Source organism: Ictidomys tridecemlineatus, chromosome 10, assembly GCF_052094955.1.
Source record: "Ictidomys tridecemlineatus isolate mIctTri1 chromosome 10, mIctTri1.hap1, whole genome shotgun sequence".
In the NCBI taxonomy this organism is placed as follows: domain Eukaryota; kingdom Metazoa; phylum Chordata; class Mammalia; order Rodentia; family Sciuridae; genus Ictidomys; species Ictidomys tridecemlineatus.
In genome coordinates this window covers 87,499,878-87,519,244 of record NC_135486.1, presented here as the reverse complement: position 1 = coordinate 87,519,244, position 19,367 = coordinate 87,499,878, and the positions used below count along the sequence as shown (strand labels likewise).

The following is a 19,367-nucleotide window of genomic DNA, read 5'->3' as shown; positions in this document are numbered from 1 at the left end:
GAGCTCAGGCCAGAAACAGGGCAGTCTCCGCCCAAAGGCTGACCCCTGCCCCAGCTCATGTGCAGGTCCTATCTGCCTTGCTGATCCACTCAGGAGTCCAGAAAAGGGTATGTCCTGTTTCCTCCTGCCAACAGCCACACTCTGCTGGATCTCAGGATCCAACCAGGTAAGTCTTGCAGATGTGCACAGGAGCAAGGGAAGACAGTCACCCTGAGAACATATGGCCACCACCAGACCACCACCTGAGCTCAGGCTTGGCCCAGGACCGAATCCGCCCACAGGCAAAACCTTGCCAAAGCTCATAGAAGGCCCAGATCAGTCCCACTACCCTGTGCTAGAGCCCAGGCAAGGGGAAGCCTGGGTCCATCCCGCTGCCTGCAGAACCCCACCTGAGTTCCAGCTCTGCCCAGATTCTACTCGACTACCTGGCAGGAGACTGAGCCCAAGCCCAAGGTACCCCCAGTTCATCCAGTCACCTTCAGACTGGCACCCGAGTTCAAGCTCTGCCCAGGAATGACTCCACCCACTGTCAAACAGTCACCTAAGTTCAGCCCCAGTGCAGATCAACCTAGCTGACAAGGGCGAGAGCCTGGTCCAAGGTAGGCCTGGGCCCAACTGCCACAAGCAGGCCACAAGCAGAGTTCAGGCCAGACAGAGGACCCCCTCTACCCACAGGCTGACCCATGCTGGAGCTCATCCATGGCCAAAATCAGCCTCACTGCCTTGCGCGGGAGCCCAGGCAACAGCAGGGCCTATTCCATCCCGCCACCTGCAGAACCTCACCAGAGCTCAGGCTCTGCCCAGATCGAACTCGAAGGCTGGGCATAAACAAAGACAGAGACCAGGGTAGCCCAAGTCCATCCAGTCACTTCAGATGGGCACCGGAGCTCAGGCTCCGCCCAGAAATGACTCCACCCACTGTCAGGCAGCCACCAAATTTCAGCCCCAGTGCAGATTAGTCTAGCTGAGAGGCGTGGAATCCTGGCCCAAGGTAGGCCTGGGACCAACTGCCACAAGCAGGCCCCAGCAGAGCTCAGGCCAGACACAGGACCGCCCTCCCCTACAGGCAGAGCTCAAACACGACCAAGATTGGCCTCTCTGACCTGCGCGAGAGCACGAGCAAGGGGAGGCCCTCTTCCATCCCGCCACATGAAGAACCCACTAGAGCTCCAGCCCTGGCCAAATCCAAATCGACGATATGGCAGGACGAAAACCGAGTACCCGTGTCCTTCCAGTCATCAAGAGACTGGCATCCAAACTCAGGCTCCTCCCATGATGGACTCTGCCCACTGACAGACAGCTGCAGAAGTTCAGCCCCAGCCTAGATCAGCAGTGCTGACAGGTGAGGGAGCCTGGCCCAAGGTAGGCCTGCGATCAACTGCCACAAGCAGGCCCCAAGCAGAGCTCAGGCCAGACACAGGACCACCTCCGCACACAGGTAGAGCTCAAACATGGCCAAGATTGGCCTCCCTGACCTGCGTGGGAGGCCCGGGAAGGGGAAGCCTGGTTCCATCCAGCCATCTACGGAACCCCACCATAGCTCCAGCTCTGCCTAGATCCAACTCCATGATCTGGCATGAGATGAAGCCCAAGCCCAGGGTAGCCCAAGTCCATCCAGTAACCATGAGACTGGCACCAGAGCTCAGGCTCCTCCCATTACTGACTCCGCCCACTGAGAGTCACTGAAGTTCAGCCCCAGTTCAGATCAGCCTTGCTGTCAGGCTCAGGAGCCTGGCTCAAGGTAGGCCTGGGACCAACTGCCACAAGCAGGCCCCTAGCAGAGCTCAAGCCAGAAACAGGGCAGTCTCCACCCAAAGGCCGACCCCTGCCCAAGCTCATCTGCGGGCCCTATCTGCCTGGCTGATCCACTCAGGAGTCCCGACAAGGGTATGTCCTATTCCCTCCTGCCACCAGCCAACCCCCTGCTGGATCTCAGATAAGCCTTGCAGATGTGCACAGGAGCCCTGGCACAGGGTAGCGCTGGGAACATATGGCCACCACCAGATCTCCACCCGAGCTCAGGCTTGGCCCAGGACTGACTCTGCCCACAGACAAGACACCCTTCAGAGCTCAGTCCCAGCCTAGGTCCACCTGGACCACCTGGACCAAAGCCCGGGAAAGGATTGGCATGTTCTATTCCTCCACTGTCTGACCCCTGCTGGAGCTCAGGCTTGGCCCAGGACCGCCTCCACCCACAGACAGACCCCTTCCGGAACTCATAAATGACCCAGATTTTCCTCGCTGACCTGCCCGGGAGCCCGGGTAAGGAGAGGCCCGGTTCCATCCCACCACCTGCAGAACCCCACCAGAGCTACAGCTCTGCCCAGATCCAACTCAATGACCTGGCAGGAGATGAAGCCAGAGCCCAGGGTAGCCCAAATCAATCCAGTCACCATGAGACAGGCACCAGAGCTCGGGCTCCGCCCATGACTGACTCCGCCCACTGACAGTCACTGAAGTTCAGCCCTAGCCCAGTGCTGACAGGTGTGGGAGCCTGGCCCAAGGTAGGCCTGGAACCAACTGCCACAAGCAGGCCCCTGGCACACCTCAAGGGCCTGTACACACAGTACCGCCTTGCTCCACAAGCAGACACCTTCTGGAGCTCAGGCTCTTCTCAGAACAGCCTAGTCTACCTGCATGGGAGCCCTGGCATGGGTAGGCACAGTTACATCCTGCCAGTGTCCAACTCCCGCTGGAGCTTAGACTCATCCCAATACCACCTCTATCAATGGTCAGATGCCCATCAGAGCTCAAGCCCCGGCCAGGACTGCCTCTGCTCACTTGCTGACACCTGCTGGAACTCAGGCTCAGCCCAGATTATCCTAGTACACCTGTGGGAGTCCAGTTCCAGGGTAGTAGGCCTGAGTTCATCCCACCACTGCGAGATAGCAGGTGGAGCTTAGGCTTGGCTCAGGATTGCCTTGCCAACTTTCATGGGAACCCTGGAAACGGTAGGACTGGTTCCATCCCACCACCTGCACACCTCCACTGGAGCTCAAGCTCTGCCCAGGAGCTGGGCCCCAGGGAAGGCCCTGGTATCTGTGGTTCTTAAGCTAGGCTCAAGACTGCCTCTGCTCATTGCCAGACACCTTTGAGAGCTCAGGATTGCCCCAGATCTGCCAGGATGACCTCCGGTGGAAGCCTAGGCACAGGATAGCCACAAGTCCATTCTGCCACCAGCCAACCAGCGAGGAAGCTTATACCCAGATCTTATCCACCTGGCCAAATTCTCCCGAGCTGATGCTCAGGGAAAGCCCAGGATCATCCCGCTACTGGCTGACCTCTTCTGGAGCTCCAGCTCTGCCCAGATCAGCCTATTCCAACTGTGTGGGTATCCTTACCTAGGGTAGGCCTGAGTCCATCAAGCCACCAGCAGACCCTCACCAGATTTGAGGCTTAACCCAGGACTGCCTCAGTCCACTGGCAGACACTTCTGGAGCTCAGGAAGGGCCCAGGACTGTATGCATCCATCAGCAGATGCTCAATGGAGCTCAGATCTGGTCAGATCCTCCTCTCGGATCTACATGGCTGCTGAGACCCTAATTAGGTATGGGTAATTATTCATATTCTTGATTTTATTCACATTTACTTTCAGTAGGACTTCATGGATTGACTCTATTCTTCAATGCAAGGGACTTACTTATATTACCTAAGCCTGATTTGGGTGGCCCAAATGTTATCCATGTAAAAATAAAACATGATTGTAATATATTGAAAAATTTTTCCCTGACTTTCAACAATTTCAATCATATTCACCAGAATACCATATCTGAAAAATTTGATTTCACATCTGAAATTTGGAAATAGAACCAGAATTCCCAAGCTGGCAAAGGACTCTCTACATGAGGCAAAACTGTTGCCGGTTGGTAGAAAACACTATTTTGGTGACATTCCTTTGGGTTTCTGAACAGCTCACCAAAAGTAATCATATACCAAGCTCCCAAAATTCAAGGAAAAGAAAGAAACAGCCTAATAAAAATGGGAAAAGACAAATGTAGGCTGTTTATAAAATATACCATACACTTGAGCTGGCATTTCATGTCAATATAATAATCCAAAGAATACATAAAGTACATTTGTGTGTGTGCATATCACTTAAAAAGAATAAAGAGAATGAGAAAACCTAATGTTGAAAGTGTTGGAAAATGTAATTGTCATGCTCTGATAATTGCAATGAAAAATTGTCATAACCCTTCTGCAGAGAAGTTTTAAAATATATACCAAAATTTGAAGTGCCCACTTTCCTTTAACCCAAGAATTCCAACTCAAATAACTTATGTATAATTATTGTGGCAAATTTTAAATTTTACCATGAAATTGATCATTGTAATAAAAGTCCCACCGGCTGGGGATCAGACCTCAGGTCCCTGGGGAAAGCCACTGGGCATCATTTCTCTGCTCACACCCATGCCTTTCCTGGGGGTTGCTTGCACTCATAAAAAGATAGGCCTCCTTCCAAAGATGTCTCTCCCAGCTCTTAGCCTATAGTTTCATTGTACTGGTAACATTTTTGTGATTAAACTCTAGAACATTCTTATATATTTTGAAATTAACCGTTCCAACTCTTTCCTCCCATCTGCAGGTTGTTTCCTGCCCTGACATTTGTCCCCTTCTGCAGTATGGGCAGATATTGTCCATTATCTATTCTTGCTTTTGTTATCTGTGCTATTGATGTTGTGTCAAGAAAGAAAGAAAGAAAGAAAGAAAGAAAGGAAGGAAGGAAGGAAGGAAGGAAGGAAGGAAGGAAGGAAGGAAGGAAGGAAGGAAGGAAGGAAGGAAGGAAGGAAAGAAAGATAAAGAAAGAAATCCTTGCTAAGACTAAAGTGAAGACTGGACAATGAAGGTTTTTTCCTCCTGTTTTTTCCTAGGGAGATTATAGCCGATAGGTCTCACATAAGTCCACCTTACTGACCTGCAGAGGAGATGGTACCCAGGGGAACCCAGGTTCCATCCTTCCACAAGCTGACCCCAGGCAGATCTCAGGTTCCACCTAGATCTACATTGCCGACACGCCCGGGAGCCAGGGGACAGGGTATCCCTGGATCCATAAAGCCTCTTGAGAAACACCACTAGAGCTCAGGTTCTGCCCAGACAACCTGTGCACATCTGCCAACCCCACTGGAGCTCAGGACTGCCTCTGCCCACTGAAACTCCTGCCAGAACTCAGGCATGGCCCATGATCTGCTCTGGCCACAGACAGACACCCACGAGGGCTCACTACTGGCCCAGATCAGCTTCGATGACCTGAGCAGTAGCGGGAGCACAGGGTAAGCCCTGATTTTACCCACAACCCACAGAACCTAGCAGGAGCTCAGGTTCCGCCCAGATCCACCATGCAGATTTGCAGGGGAGCCTTGGCTCAGTTTGGGCCTGAGTTCATCTCGCCACCACCATACACTGGCTGGAGCTTAGCATCTGCCCAGGATTGCCTCTGCCCACAGGTAGACAACATTCAGAGCTCATACACAATCCAGGTGCTCTTCAAGGACCTATGCAGGACCTGAAGCCCAGGGTAGGCCCAGGGCCATCCCGCCACTTGCAGACCTCCACTGGAACTCAAGCTCTGCCTAGGATCCATGCCCTAGGGAAGGCTCAGTTTCTTCCCACCATCACCTGACGCCCCATAGATCCTTGGGTTTAGCCAAGGACTGCTTCCACTAATCAGCAAACATCTTTGGGAGTTCAGGATCGGCCCAGATCTCCCACAACGACATGAGGCGGCAGCCTGGGCAGAGGGTAGTCACAGGGCCATCCTGCCTCAGGCTGACCCCTGCTGGAGCTCAAACTAAGCCCAGGAATGACTCCGCCCACTGTCAGTGGCCCTCCAGAGCTCAGTCTCTGCCCAGCACTGACTCCACCTACTGGAAGACACCTGCCAGAGTTCAGCCCCAGCCCAGGTCAGCCTCTCTGACAGGCGTGGGATCCTGGCCCAAGGTAGGCTGCCTGGCTCCATCCCACCACAGGCTGACCCCCACCAGAGCTCAGGCCAGACCCAGGATCACCTCTTCCCAAGGGAACATCTTCCAGAGCTGAGGCTCCTTCTTGATAGCCAAGGCCAGCTGCTAAGGAGCCTGAGCAAGGGCAAGCCAAGTTCCATCCCGCCACTCGCAGACCCCTGATCTGCCTGATCTGCCCTGTTGAACTGCACATGAGCCGTTCTTAGGGTAAGCCTGAGTTTTAGGTGCAGGACAGGCTGAATAAGTTTTCTGCAGGACATGCCAAACAAAGTTAGCTGCATGGTGACCTGTATCATCTGTTTGCTTCAAGCCCAAACGCACAAGCCCCCACTCAAGGCTGAACGCTTCGCCCCACTGCTCAAGGCAGCTTGCAAACCCAGAGACTCTGTCAGATTTAGGCAGCACAGCAGAAGGGGTATAAAAACCTTCCCTGCCAGGCCCCCTGTTTCTTTTTCTCTCTTTTCTCCTCTGTTGCACAGCTGCAATAAAGATCTCTTGGTTGCTGGCAGAATTGTGGTCACTTTCCTTTCACTGGGTCCAACCCACCACTAGCTGACCTCTGCTGGAGCTTAGGCTCTGCCTTGATCAGCCTCTTCCACCTGCAAAAGAGTCCTTACCTAGGGTAGAGGAGGATTTCTAAACCACAATGTGGAAAGCAAGAAGGGAAAGTTGGTTACTAATGCATGTTTTGTATGCATATGGAGGTGTGTGTGTGTAAGGACATGTATACACATATACTAGCACACATTGCCTTTGTACTTTGGTGGTGTTAAAATAAATCTTTGAAATAATCAAATTCATACAGACAGGAAGAACGGTGCTTAATGGGATGAGGTACAGGGAAAAGTGGCAAGAGAGTATTTAATGAGGACGGGTTGAATTTGTGAGTAGGAAAGTCTTGGGGATGGACATATAACATATAATGGTGATGGCTGTATAATATTGGGATTCTCTTTGGTTCCATAGAACCATACTCCTTTTTAAAGAGTTAACATGTTAATTGTCTCATATCATGAACATGAACAACTGTAGCTGTGTTCACTTTTTTAAAAAAGCTCCATCTATATTCTTTTTTCCTGTTTTTTTCTCAGTTGTTGATAGATCTTTATTTTATTTATTTATAAATGTTGCTGAGAAAGGAACACAGGGGCTTGGACATGCCAGGCAAATATGCTTTGGCTGAGCTACAGTCCCAGCCCAAGTGGTAACTTACTAAAAAAAAATGTGTCTGAGATATAATCATATAGGAATATGTATCCGATATGTAAAAGTATTTTTAAGAAATAAAACACTAGAGGGGATGGAGTTGTAGCTCAGTGGTAGAGTGCTCAGCTAGCATAGGAGAGGCCCTGGGTTTGATCTGCAGTACCACATGAAAATAAATAAATACAATAAAGGCATTGTGTCCAAATACATTTCCCCCCACTCCCCCATCAAAAGAAATTTAGTAAAAATATATTTTTATATGCATGTAAAATGATTACAATGGACCACTTCAGGGCAAAATTTAAAAATTTGGACAGTAAAAATGAATGACTTATTTAAATTGAAATTCTTGGGATAAAGGTAGGCATGCACTTTAAATTTTGGCATATCTTCTGAAACTTCTCTGCAGAAGAGTTATGGAAATTTTGCATTGCAGAGCTTGACATGTTTATTGTCTCATATCATGAACATGTACAACTGTAACACGTACAATTCCATTTTCCAACACTGTTGACATTCAGTTTTCTCACTCCCTTTATTCTTTGTATTTGATAGGCAAAAATACACATGCACTTTATGTTTTCTTTGGATTACTAAACTGTGATGTGGAAAGTCATCTCAATTTTTGGTATATCATCTTTTTTTGATATGTCAGCTGTTTGTTTCTTCTTATTGATTTGTATGAGCTCGATATGTGATTAAGTTCTGGTGAGCTGTTCAGAAACCTAAAGGAACGTCACCAAAATATTGTTTTCGACTAACTGGCAACAGTTTTGCCTCATGTAGAGAGCCCTTGCCAGCTTGGGAATTCTGGTTCTCTTTCCAAATTTCAGACATGAAATAAAATTTTTCTGATATGGTATTCTGGTGAATATGATTGATATTGGTGAAAGTCAGGGAAGAAATTTTCAACATTTTACAATCATGTTTTATTTTTACATGGATAACATTTGGGTCACCCAAATCAGGCTTAGGTAATTTAAGTAAGTCCCTTGCATTGAAGAATAGACTCAATCTATGAAGTCCTACTGAAAGTAGATGTGAATAAAATCAAGAATATGAATAAGCTTTGTTTTTTCTTTCTTTCTTGTTTTAAAAAATATTTATTATTTTTTTTTTTTAGTTTTTAGATGGACACAGTATCTTTGTTTTATTTTTATGTGGTGCTGAGGATCAAACCCAGTGCTTCACACATGCCAGCAGAGCATGCTACCACTTGAGCCATATTCTGAGCCTTCCTTCCTTCCTTCCTTCCTTCCTTCCTTTATTTATTGTTTTGACTATTTATTTATTCATGAGCTCCTGGGGTATTTCCCCTGGTGGGATGGACCCATATCTAATTAGGATGGAGGCAGCCATGCAGATCTGCAAGGAGGATCTGAGTCCATTGAGAGTCTGCTGATGGATGCATACAGTCCTGGTCCCTGCTTGAGTTCCAGGAGTATCTCCCAGTGGACTTAGGCAGTCCTAGGTTGAGCCTCAAATCTGGTGATTGTCTGCTGGTGGCTTGATGGACTCACACCTACCCAAGGTAAGGACTCCTGCACAGGTGGAATAGGCTGATCTGTGCAGAGCTCGAGCTCCAGAAGAGGTCAGCCAGTAGCAAGATGGTCCTGGGCTTACCCTGAGCATTGGATCAGGAGAGTTCAGTAAAGGAGGATCGGATCTGGGCATAAGCTCCCACAGTGGCTGGCTGGTGGCAGAATGGACCTGTGACTATCTTGTGCCCAGGCTTCCACTGCAGGTCATCCTGGCAGATCTGAGGCAATCCTGAGCTCCCAAAGATATCTGGGGATGAGTGGAGACAGTCCTGGACCGAGCCTAAGAACCACAAAGGTCAGGTGGTGGCAGGTAGAACCAAGGCCTTCCCTGGAGCCCAGCTCTTGGGCAGAGCTTGAGCTCCAGTGGAGGTGTGCAGGAGGTGGAATGGAACCAGTTCTACCCTTTCCAGGGTTCCCATGCAGATCAGCAAGGCAATCTTGAGCCAAGCCTAAGCTCCAGAAGCTATCTAGCAGTTGTGGGATGAACTCAGGCCTCCCCTGTATCTGGACTCCCACAGGAGTATTACAATAATCTAGGATGAGCCTGAACTCCAGCAGATGTCAGCAAGTGATTAGAAGCAGTCCTTGTTCAGGCCTGAGCTCTGATGGGCATCTGACCATAGATAGAGTTGGTATTGGGCCGAGTCTAAGCTCCAGTGGTGGTCAGACACTGGCGGGATGTAACTGTGCCTACCCATGCCCGGGTTCATATGCAGGTGGACTAGGTTGATCTGAGAAGAGCCTGAGCTCCAGAAGTGTCTGCTCATGGGAGGAGGCGATACCGTGTGTGGCCTGAGCTCTACTAGGGGCCTGCTTGTGGCTGTTGGTCCCAGGCCTACCTTAAACCAGGCTCCTGCTTCTGTCAGCAAGGATGATTTGGACTCAGGCTGAAATTCAGTGACTGTCTGTCAGTGGGCAGAGTCAGTCATGGGAAGAGCCTGAGCTCTGGTGCCAATCTCAAAGTGACTGGATGGACTTGGGCTACCCTGGGCTCTGGCTTCGTCTCCTGCCAGGTCATGGAGTTAGATCTGGGCAGAGCTGGAACTCTGGTGGGGTTCTGCAGGTGGCGTGATAGAACCAGGCCTCCCCTTGCCTGGGCTCCCAAGCAGGTCAGTGAGGCGAATCTTGGCATTGTTTGAGCTCTGCCTGTAGGGGAGGGCAGTTCTGTGTCTAGCCTGAGCTCTGCTTGGGGCCTGCTTGTGGCAGTTGGTCCAGGACTCTCTTGGGCCAGGCTTCCACTCCTCTCAGCTAGGCTAATCTGCACTGGGGCTGAATTTGGGTGGCTGTCTGACAGTGGGTGGAGTCATTTCTGGGTGGAGCCTGAGCTCAGGTGCCAGTCTGAAGGTGATTGGATGGGATTTGGGCTACCCTGGTCTCAGGCTTTGTTTCCTGCCAAGTCATCGAGTTGGATCTGGGCAGAGCCTGAACTCTGGTGGGGTTCAGCAGATGGCAGGATGGAATAGGGCCTCCTGTTGCCAAGGCTCCCGAGTAGGTCAGTGAGGCTGATCTTGGCCATGGATGAGCTCCAGCATGGGTCAGCCTGTGGGTAGAGGGCGTCCTCTGTCTGGCCTAAACTCTGCTTGGGGCCTTGTGGCAGTTGGTCCCACTCCTATCTTGGACCAAGCTCCCACCCTTGTCAGCTAGGTTGATCTGCACTGGGGCTGAACTTAGGTGACTGTCTGACAGTGGGTGGAGTCATTCCTGGGCAGAGCCTGAACTCGGGTGCCAGTCTGAAGATGACTGAATGGACTGGGGGTACCTTGGGCTTGGGCTCTGTCTCCTGCCAGGTAGTCGAGTAGAATCTGGGCAGAGCTGGAACTCAGGTAGGGTTCTGCAGGCAGCGGGATGGACCCAGGCTTCCCCTTGCCTGGTCTCCAGCACAGGGTAGTGAGACTGATCTTGGCCTTGTATGAGCTTTGGCAGGGTTTGCCTGTGGGCAGAGTCAGTCCTGGGCCAAGCCTGAGCTCAGGTGGTGGTCTGGTGGTGGCCATATGTTCCCAGGGCAACTGTCTTCCTGGGCTCCTGTGCACATCTGCAAGGCTTACCTGGTTGGATCCTGAGATCCAGCAGAGGGTGGATGTTGGCAGGAGGGAACAGGATCTACCCCTGTCAGAACTCCTGAGGGAATCAGTGAGGCAGTTAGGGCTGCAAATGAGCTCGGGCATGGGTCGGGCTTTGGGCGGAGACTGCCCTGTTTCTGGCCTGAGCTCTGCTCAGGGCCTGCTTGTGGCAGTTGGTCCCAGGCCTACCTTGGACCAGGCTCCCATACCTGTCAGTGAGGCTGATTTGGGCTGGGGCTGACATTCTGCAATTGTCTGTCAGTGGGTAGAGTCAGTCATGGGCAGGGCCTGAATTCAGATGCCAGTCTCTTGATGACTGGAAAGACATGGGCTACCCTGGACTGGGGTTTCTTCCTGCCAGGTCTTCGAGTTGGATCTGGGCAGAGCTGGAGCTCTGGCGGGGTTCTGCAGGTGGCTGGATAGAACAGGGCCTCCCCTTGCCTGGCCCATGCAGGGTACTGAGGCTGATCTGGGCCTTGTATAAGCTCTGGCAGGCTTCTGCTTGTGGAGCCATCAGTCCTGGGCCGAGACTGAGCTCAGGTTGTGGTGTAGTGTTGGCCATATGTTCCCAGGACTACCCTCTTCTGGGGCTCCTGTACACATCTGCAAGGCTTATCTGGTGGGAGCCTGAGATACAGGGGTGGGGGGTCTGCTGGTGGCAAGAAGGACCAGGGCCTACTCTGGGCTTCAGCTACCACTCAGATCGTTATGGTTGAAATGGGCCAGGATTGGCCACCAGCGAGTGTCTGTTGGTGGGCAGTTTGTCCTGGTCAAAACCTGAGCTCTGGAGGGAGCTGCTGGAGGGAGGAGGCAGTTCTGGGCAGAATCTGAACTCTGGCAGGAGTCTCATGATGACTGGATGGACTCAGGCTACCCTGGGCCCCATCTCCTGCGCAGGTCCTTTGGGTGACCCTGGACTGGATCTGAGTTCCCGCACTGGTCTGCTGGTGGGCAGAGGAAGTCCTGGCCCAAGTCTCAGCTCTGGGGCGGGTCAGCCAGTGTTGGGATAGTCCCATACCTACCCTTTCTCAGGCTCCATGCAGGTTCTTGAGGCTGATCTGGGCAGAGCCTGAGTTCCAATGGGTGTCTGCCAGTGTGCGGAAGTGGTCCTGGGCCAGACCTGAGCTTGGTACAGTTCTCCTGGTTGAGTGATGGACGTGGGCCTACCCTGTGTCTGGCCTCCCAGTCCAGGTAAGTGGGGGCAGATCTGAACTGTACATGAGCTCTGGCTGGTGTCTACAGATGAGTGGAAGCGGTCCTGGACTGGGCCTGACCATCCCACTGGTGGAGGGATGAAACCAGGCTACACTGGGCCACAGCTCCAGTGCATCTGGGAAGGGCCTGAGCTCAGGTGGGTATCTCTGGACCTTTATTTTATTAATTTAGGTGGTACTGAGAGTCAAAGCCAGTGCCTCACATGTGGGAGACTAGAGTTCTATCACTGAGTCACAACCTCAGCCCTATTTGCTTCTTGTTGACCTTTAATCATACAATCTATTGGTCCTATATCATTTTTTCATGCATGAATTTGAATTTTAACAAGTAGTTATTATGTGATATCACCAGCAATGCTTCCCAAGCTGGCCCCTTGAGGATCTATGAGATCTTGATCCTTAGCAGGATTGCATCCCACACATCCATGTCACCTCTGGCATAGGTGCAGAAGAGAGATAATGAAGACATGGTCCATGACTCTAAACTTTTGGGAAAAATTGCTTTGAAGGGTTAAAGGATAAGCAATCACAAGAGATCCTGCAGAATGCAGAGCAGGTATGTTTTTGAATAAGGATTTATGTATTGATAAAGTTTATTTCCTTTTTGCTGGCGTTCATGTATCTGTAATTTGTTTTTCCTTTTTCTTTTTGGAATGGGGATTGAACCCATGGCTTTGGGAATGAGAGGCAAGTGCTTTGCTGCTTTGCCACTGAGCTGCTTCCCAGCCCATTCATTCATTGTTAGCATGTGAATTCGGGGCTGCTTTTATGAATGAATCTACTATGAATATTAAAAAGAAACTGACCGATGGCATTTGTATGTGTCCAACCCAATTATCATAACTTTGGGGCAATAGCATTGGTACTTCTTTCAAGTCCTAATTAGCATAAGTTTGGACCAATAGCATTGGACCAAGTGCTATATAAACCCTTTGGAGGCTGTTCTGAGGAAGAGAAGCTTCTAAGGCCATGTAGGTTGCTGCAGTGGAGTGTACTCGAGTTCGCTGGAGTTTCTGGAGTTCTGCCGGAGTTTCACTGGAGTTTTGCCCCCAGTTCTGCAGGAGTTTTGCTGGCGTTCTACTGACATTCCAGCCTGCTTCGGTTTCCAGAGATGATTCTTTGACCGAAGAGACTGCCAAAAGGAGAAGAAATAATTGAGGATCTGCTCGGGTCTGCTGCAATGCTGGATGGAATGGCCCGCCATGAGGAGCTAGCACTCCTCTCTGGTCCAGAAGCCACCTCTCCCAGGCACGCAGATCCCCTACCTGCAGAAGCCATGGAGATTCATCCTAGAACTCCGGTTTCAAAGGCATTGTTATATGTTAGATAATTAGCATCTAAATATTGAAATTTGTTAATTTTAGTTTCTAGTAGTGAAAATTATGAGATTCATAAAGAATAGAAATTATTCCCCACAGTTCTGGAGGTCAGAAGCAGGAAAAGTCTGTCCCAATAGTTGTGTCATCATTTGGCAGAAAAGTGGGAGAGACTAAACCCACTCTTAAAAACCCTTTTTCTTTCCATTCATTTGAAGTTGATTTCAGTGCTATAGAAATGTTTAAAGGAACCTAGGAAATGTTTCATTTCATTAATTTTCATTTATTGGTTGCTTTAGTTATAAAATCCGTTTTTTTTAATTTTTAAAGTTATTAATGGACCGTTTATTTTATTTTATTTACATGCACTACTGAGAATTAAACCCAGTGCCTCACACATGCTAGGCAATTGTTCTACCACTGAGCCAAAACCCTGGTCCATAAAATTCATTTTTATACAGTCCATATTTGTATAATTATACCTTATCTCTTTGAGTTGCATTCTTAGGATGTACATGGTGGTGGGATTCACTGTGTTGTTTCCATGTATATACACGGGAAAGCTGCGTTAGAGTCTTTCCACTAACTTTCCTTTGCTTATGCCCCCTCCTTTCCCTCCATTCCCCATTGTCTAATCTACTGCACTTCTGTTCCCATCACTCCTCCTGTTGTGGGTTAGCTTCCACATAGCAGTGAAAATATTTGTCCTTTGTTTTTGGAAAACTGGCTTAGCTTCAGTTAGCGTGATTGTCTCTAGGTGGATTCATTTATGGGCAGATATTGTAGTCATATTTTTTTTCAGCAAATTGGTATGTTTTTTTTAATCTACTTATAAAAATTTTGTTCTAATTCTACATGACAATAGAATGCACTTTGACATATCATACATAAATTTAGTATGATTTCTCATGCTTCTGGTTGTGCAGGATGTAGCATCACACCAGTCATGTATTTGTATATGTACTTTGGAAAATAATGTATGATTCATTCTACCCACTATACCCCTTCACTCTATTCACTCCTCGATGCAATCTAAAGCAACTCTATTCTTCCCTACCCCACCCCCTTACTGTGATTATCATAAGCATATCAGGGAAAACTTTCAATCTTTGTTTTTTTGGGATTGGCTTATCACTTATAAGCATGATAAGCTCCATCCATTTCCCAGCAAATGACATAATTTCATTCTTCTTTAAGGCTGAGTTGTATTCCATCATATATATGTCTGTAAAATTGGTTTTTTTGTGTGTGTATGTGTATACATGTATATATATATATATAAAATCATACACACCACATTTTCTTTATTCATTTATCTGTTGAAAAGGCACCTAGGTTAGCTCCATAGTTTAGCTGTTATGAGTTGAGCTGCTGTAAACATAATGTGGCTGTGTCTTTGTAATATGCTGATTTTAAGTCCTTTGGGTATAAAATGAGGAAAGGGATAGCTATGTCAGATGTTGGTTCCATTCCACGTTTTCTGAGGTATCTCCATACTGCTTTCCAGAATGTTTGCCCCAATTTGCAGTCCCACAAGCAATGTGTGCATGCACCCTTTCCCCACATCCTTGCCAACATATTGTTACTTGATCATTGTATTCTTGATAATCATGTTTGTGACTGGGGTGAGATGAAATTTTGGAGTAGTTTTGATTTGCTTTCCTTTAATGGTTAAAGGTTGAACATTTTTTCATGTGTTTGTTGCTTCTTCTGTGAAGTGTCTCTTCAATTTCTTAGCCCATTTATTGATTTGGTTATTTGTTTTTTTGGTGTTAATTTTTTTCCTGTTCTGCATAAATCATAGAGATTAATGTTCTGAGGTGCATGTGGTGAAAATTTTCTCCCATTTGGTAGGCTCTCTTTTCACATTATTGGTTGTTTCCTTTGTTGAGAAGATGCTTTTTAGTTTGAGTCTGTCTTGTTTATTGATTCTTGAATTTACTTTTTGGAATGTAGGATTCTCCTTAAGGAGGTCAGATCTTAGGCTGACATAGTGAAGATTTGGGCTTACTTTTTCTTTTATTAGGTGCAGGGTCTCTGTTCTAGTGCCTAAGTTTTGATCCATTTTCAATTGAGTTTTGTGCAGAGTGAGAGAGAGGGCTTTACTTTCTTTTAGTTTTATGTGGCTTAACAATTTTCCCTGCACCATTTTTTGAATATGCTTTTTTTTATTAATGTATGTTTTGGGTGCCTTTGTCTACTATGAGATAACTGTGTTTTTTTGAGTTTGTCTCTGTGTCTTCTATTCTGTACTATTCATCCGTATCTGTGTCATTTTGGTGCCGATACAATGCTGTTTTTGTTACTGTGGCTCTGTAGTATAGTATAAGCTATACTATTATGATATGTCTTACTTCACTCTTCTTGCTAAGTATTGCTTTGGCTATTCTGCATCTCTTATTTTTCCACATGAATTTCAAGGTTGTTTTTTCGAGTTCTGTGAAGAATTGTCTTTGGGATTTTTATATGAATTGCATGAAAATTTATGACCAAATGCAAATTAGTTAAAACTATGAAAAAGAATCCCAACTCATCATGGTCCTGACAGCTGTCTGGTCACTGGTGTCTATTGACCCAGCCACACTTGGTGGTAGCTAAGCTCAGGTTACTCCTCGCATTTTGGTGTTAAGAATGTCTTAGAGTTGAGTCTGCTCTGTATGTTGATACTGAGGTCTGGGTTCAGGCACTTTGCCACCACACAGACTGGGATACTTTGCTGGGTTTTTTTAACTTTTAATTGTGTCTGAAAATTTCTTTGGGTCCTTTATTCACTTTGCTTGATCAACTTCTGTGTGCTAGGCACTATACTAGGTGTGGAGTACAGAGTGAATAGGCCAAGTCCATGCTTCCATGGAACTTAATGAAGTTAGAAGGATAATTATAGCATCTACCTCAATGTTACTGTGAAACTTAGAAGGCAGTATGTCTGTTAATAACTGCAGTGCTGAGGACTGTAATATTGTTGAGGCAATTTGCAGAAGATTTCATCAGGCACCATCACCTTGATTTTGTCTGGGAAGTCTGAGTAATGTAAAGTTGTTACTTTTTCTGTTATAAAAACAGACATTTAACACAGTTTATATTTGAAGTCTGTGAACTTCAGGGATCCCTGTGGGTTGCCTGTCTCCAGGTCAGACACACAGTCCTATGATTATGCAATTCAGGTGTGGAGACCCTTGAAGCCTGTTCTGTAACCATGAGAGCCAGTGCTTCATAGTCATCAGGCCAATTCTGAGTCTCCAGGTCACATACATGATACATCCCTATCGTGCTGACTTCCCCCCAATCAGTTCAAGTCCTGCCTTCACATACTCACTGGCTGCCATTTAGCTGGATGGGCCCTGTTCCACAATGAGAATTTTATATCCTTTGCATTTATTGTCCAGAGCTTTTGGGTAGAGGTCTGGCTTTTCCTAATCCCCAGAACTATCTCTGTGTCCTCTTCACAGGGTCCTGTTATTACTGGCTCTCAACGTGCTTTGTGCAGATGGTGGTGTACTGCAAGCTCATATCGCATTCATTTTGTATCCTCTTTCTTATAGCACTTAACAAGATCCTGGGAGTTGGTCTGAAAAATGGCCCTAAATTTCATGACCATACAGTTAGGAAAACCTAAGGGTTGGAGGCCATGATAGTATGAAGAAAAACCAATTCCTCCTAGGAAAACACATGCACAATCAAACTTCATTTTAGTAAAACGATATCCTGCACACCAAAATCAAGCAATTCTGGATGGATATCAGAGAGTTTAAAAAAATGAGGGGAAAACAGAACTAGAAGATAAAATTGAATAGATTTTGGGAGCTGGTTCTCACTTTCAGGTCACACACTGTGCTCTAGCTAGGGATCATGAATATCACATGAAGTAAGAGATGTACAAACACATCTCCAGTTACTTGTCTTGTTATGACACAGCATATTTCTTTAGTCCTTTATGGGATAAAAATTGCACATTTCCTTTAAATATTGCTCCTAAAGAATGCTGTGCTAGGGCTGTTCTGCCTCAGCCATTAAAGGCCTGGGCTTTATGCAGAGGGATCTAGATCTTTGTAACTTTTGTTAAAAAATTATTTATGAATCTAATCAATAACTTCTGAGAATCCTAGGCATTTTTATTTTTATTTCCTCTTCTATAGGCTCAGTAATACTTCTGTATTTTTTCTAGGGTTTTGGTTTTCTCATTTAATATATTTTAGCTCACTATTAAATGAAAATCAAAGTCAAGGTTGCTCTTCAGCAGACATACAAGAAGGTTCTGAAACTTTTGTTCCTGTGATAAGATATTAGGATGACACAGTCAGTCCCTCTCTCTGCATCAGATCCCTTGTGATACTCTGCCCGCCCCCCGCCATAGATCTACTTTTTTCTGAATTACTGGATTATTTATTGTATTTGTTATTTGTTGTATGCTTCTATTCATCAGATTGACACCAACAATACAGGTTTTTTTTTTATTTATTGATGTATCGTAATCTACTGTAAAGCAGTGGTTGGCAAATAGTGGGTACAGTATAAATGCTGTGTGAGTGTACGCAAAACTACCTACCACTCTAAAATATGGATCTGGTGAATAAAGATAAGGAATTCTGCCATGTGACCTGCAAGAAAGAGAGATTGTGTAAGAAAAGCATCATGAGACACAGGCTACATATTGAGTATAAGGATGCTTCAGAAATATTATTGGATTACTCCTTCATTCACTCTTGAAAAATTAACTTTTATTGAGTGCATACAGTATGTTACTTGGAGCTGGGAAAACCAGGACAGCTGGCCCTGAAGGACAGGAGATTTTCTACCTTAGGGGCAAGTGTTCTGGGATAAAGATCAAGGCAAAGTGGGGATCTCAATCTGCAATACTCTTTTCCTTGGATCTGAGTGTAGATTTAAATGAGGAAATATATAGAAAATGAAATCCCTTTTTCTTAACAAATAAGATAACTGGGACTCTGGGGTTTCTTAAAGTAGGATCTATTTCACTTTCCCTCTTTTCCCAAAGCAGCAGATTTCTGGGCTCACCAATCAACTAACAATGTGAGTCTGGGGAGGAGGCAGCTGCCTTTGTCCCTGGGATCAGTTCCCTCACTCCAAGGGCAAGTGGCTACAGACTCCCCAGGCCCCACCCTGTACAACTGAAGCTGCAGGCAGCCTTCCTGCCAAGAGCACCTTCCCAGTGGATGATCTGGTGACACAGGGGACACCAGGACTCTTCTGGGGTATAGACTGACAGCGCCCCTGGACCCGGTAAATCCTGCCTGTGCCTGCATTACTGCTGGGCCCTGGCCAGGCACCCTCAGCTATTGGGATAACAGAAACAAAGTTACTCGCACCTGCCAGGGACAAGAATGCAAGCCAGGGGAATGGGGACTCATTGCTGCAAAGCAGATTTCCCTGACATCTACCTGCATATTTCTGTTTCACCCCAGGGGTGACCAATACCAACCTAAGGCGAAAGAGTTTTTATTGTCTGGTTGTGCAACAAAGGAAGGAGAGGCACAGGCCTGATCTTGTGTGTCCTATTTCTTTCTTTTAAAAAATTATCTTGTGCTGCTGGGAATGGAATTTAGGGCCTCACACATGCCAGGCAAGCACTATGCCCCTGAACTCCACCCTGGTGCCATCTTCTCTTTCTTTATGCTCCATTCAGTTGCCAGCAGCTGTGCTGGTTCTTACTTCCAGTGCATACAGAACCTGGCCTGCACTCCACGCCTCCATTGCTCTGGCCTCCCTGGTCAAGCTGTTGTCTCTCCTGGTGGACTCCTGGCTTCTCCCATCTATAGACTCCTATCTGTAAGAAAAGACCAGTGGAGAGTATACTTCCAATACTTTCCTTTTTAAATTAAGTACTACCACTACTAAAGTTTGAATCTGGAATGACTCCTATAGTCCCAGGTGGGAAAGCTTTGGTCTCAGCCACAGGTGCTATTCGGAGGAGGTGAGACCTTTAAGGACGGGCTAGTGGGAGCTTCCTGATAGGGGACTGAGGAACCTTGGCCTCTTCATTTCCAACTCTGCTTTCCAGCCACCATGATGTGAGTCACTTGCCACCATGCACTTCCAGGATGATATGTGGTTT

At 47.2% G+C, this 19,367-nt stretch overlaps 1 protein-coding gene across 1 annotated transcript in view; it reads left to right on the top strand.

The window, feature by feature from the left end:
• The first annotated feature begins 220 nt into the window (after positions 1-220).
• LOC101957444 (melanoma inhibitory activity protein 2-like) overlaps positions 221-19,367 on the top strand; it is a 41,612-nt gene continuing 22,465 nt past the window's right edge. Inside the window, 3 exon segments of the mRNA XM_078024685.1 lie at positions 221-453; positions 1,067-1,308; positions 3,086-3,331. Of these exon segments, the coding sequence (XP_077880811.1) occupies positions 221-453; positions 1,067-1,308; positions 3,086-3,331 (721 nt within the window).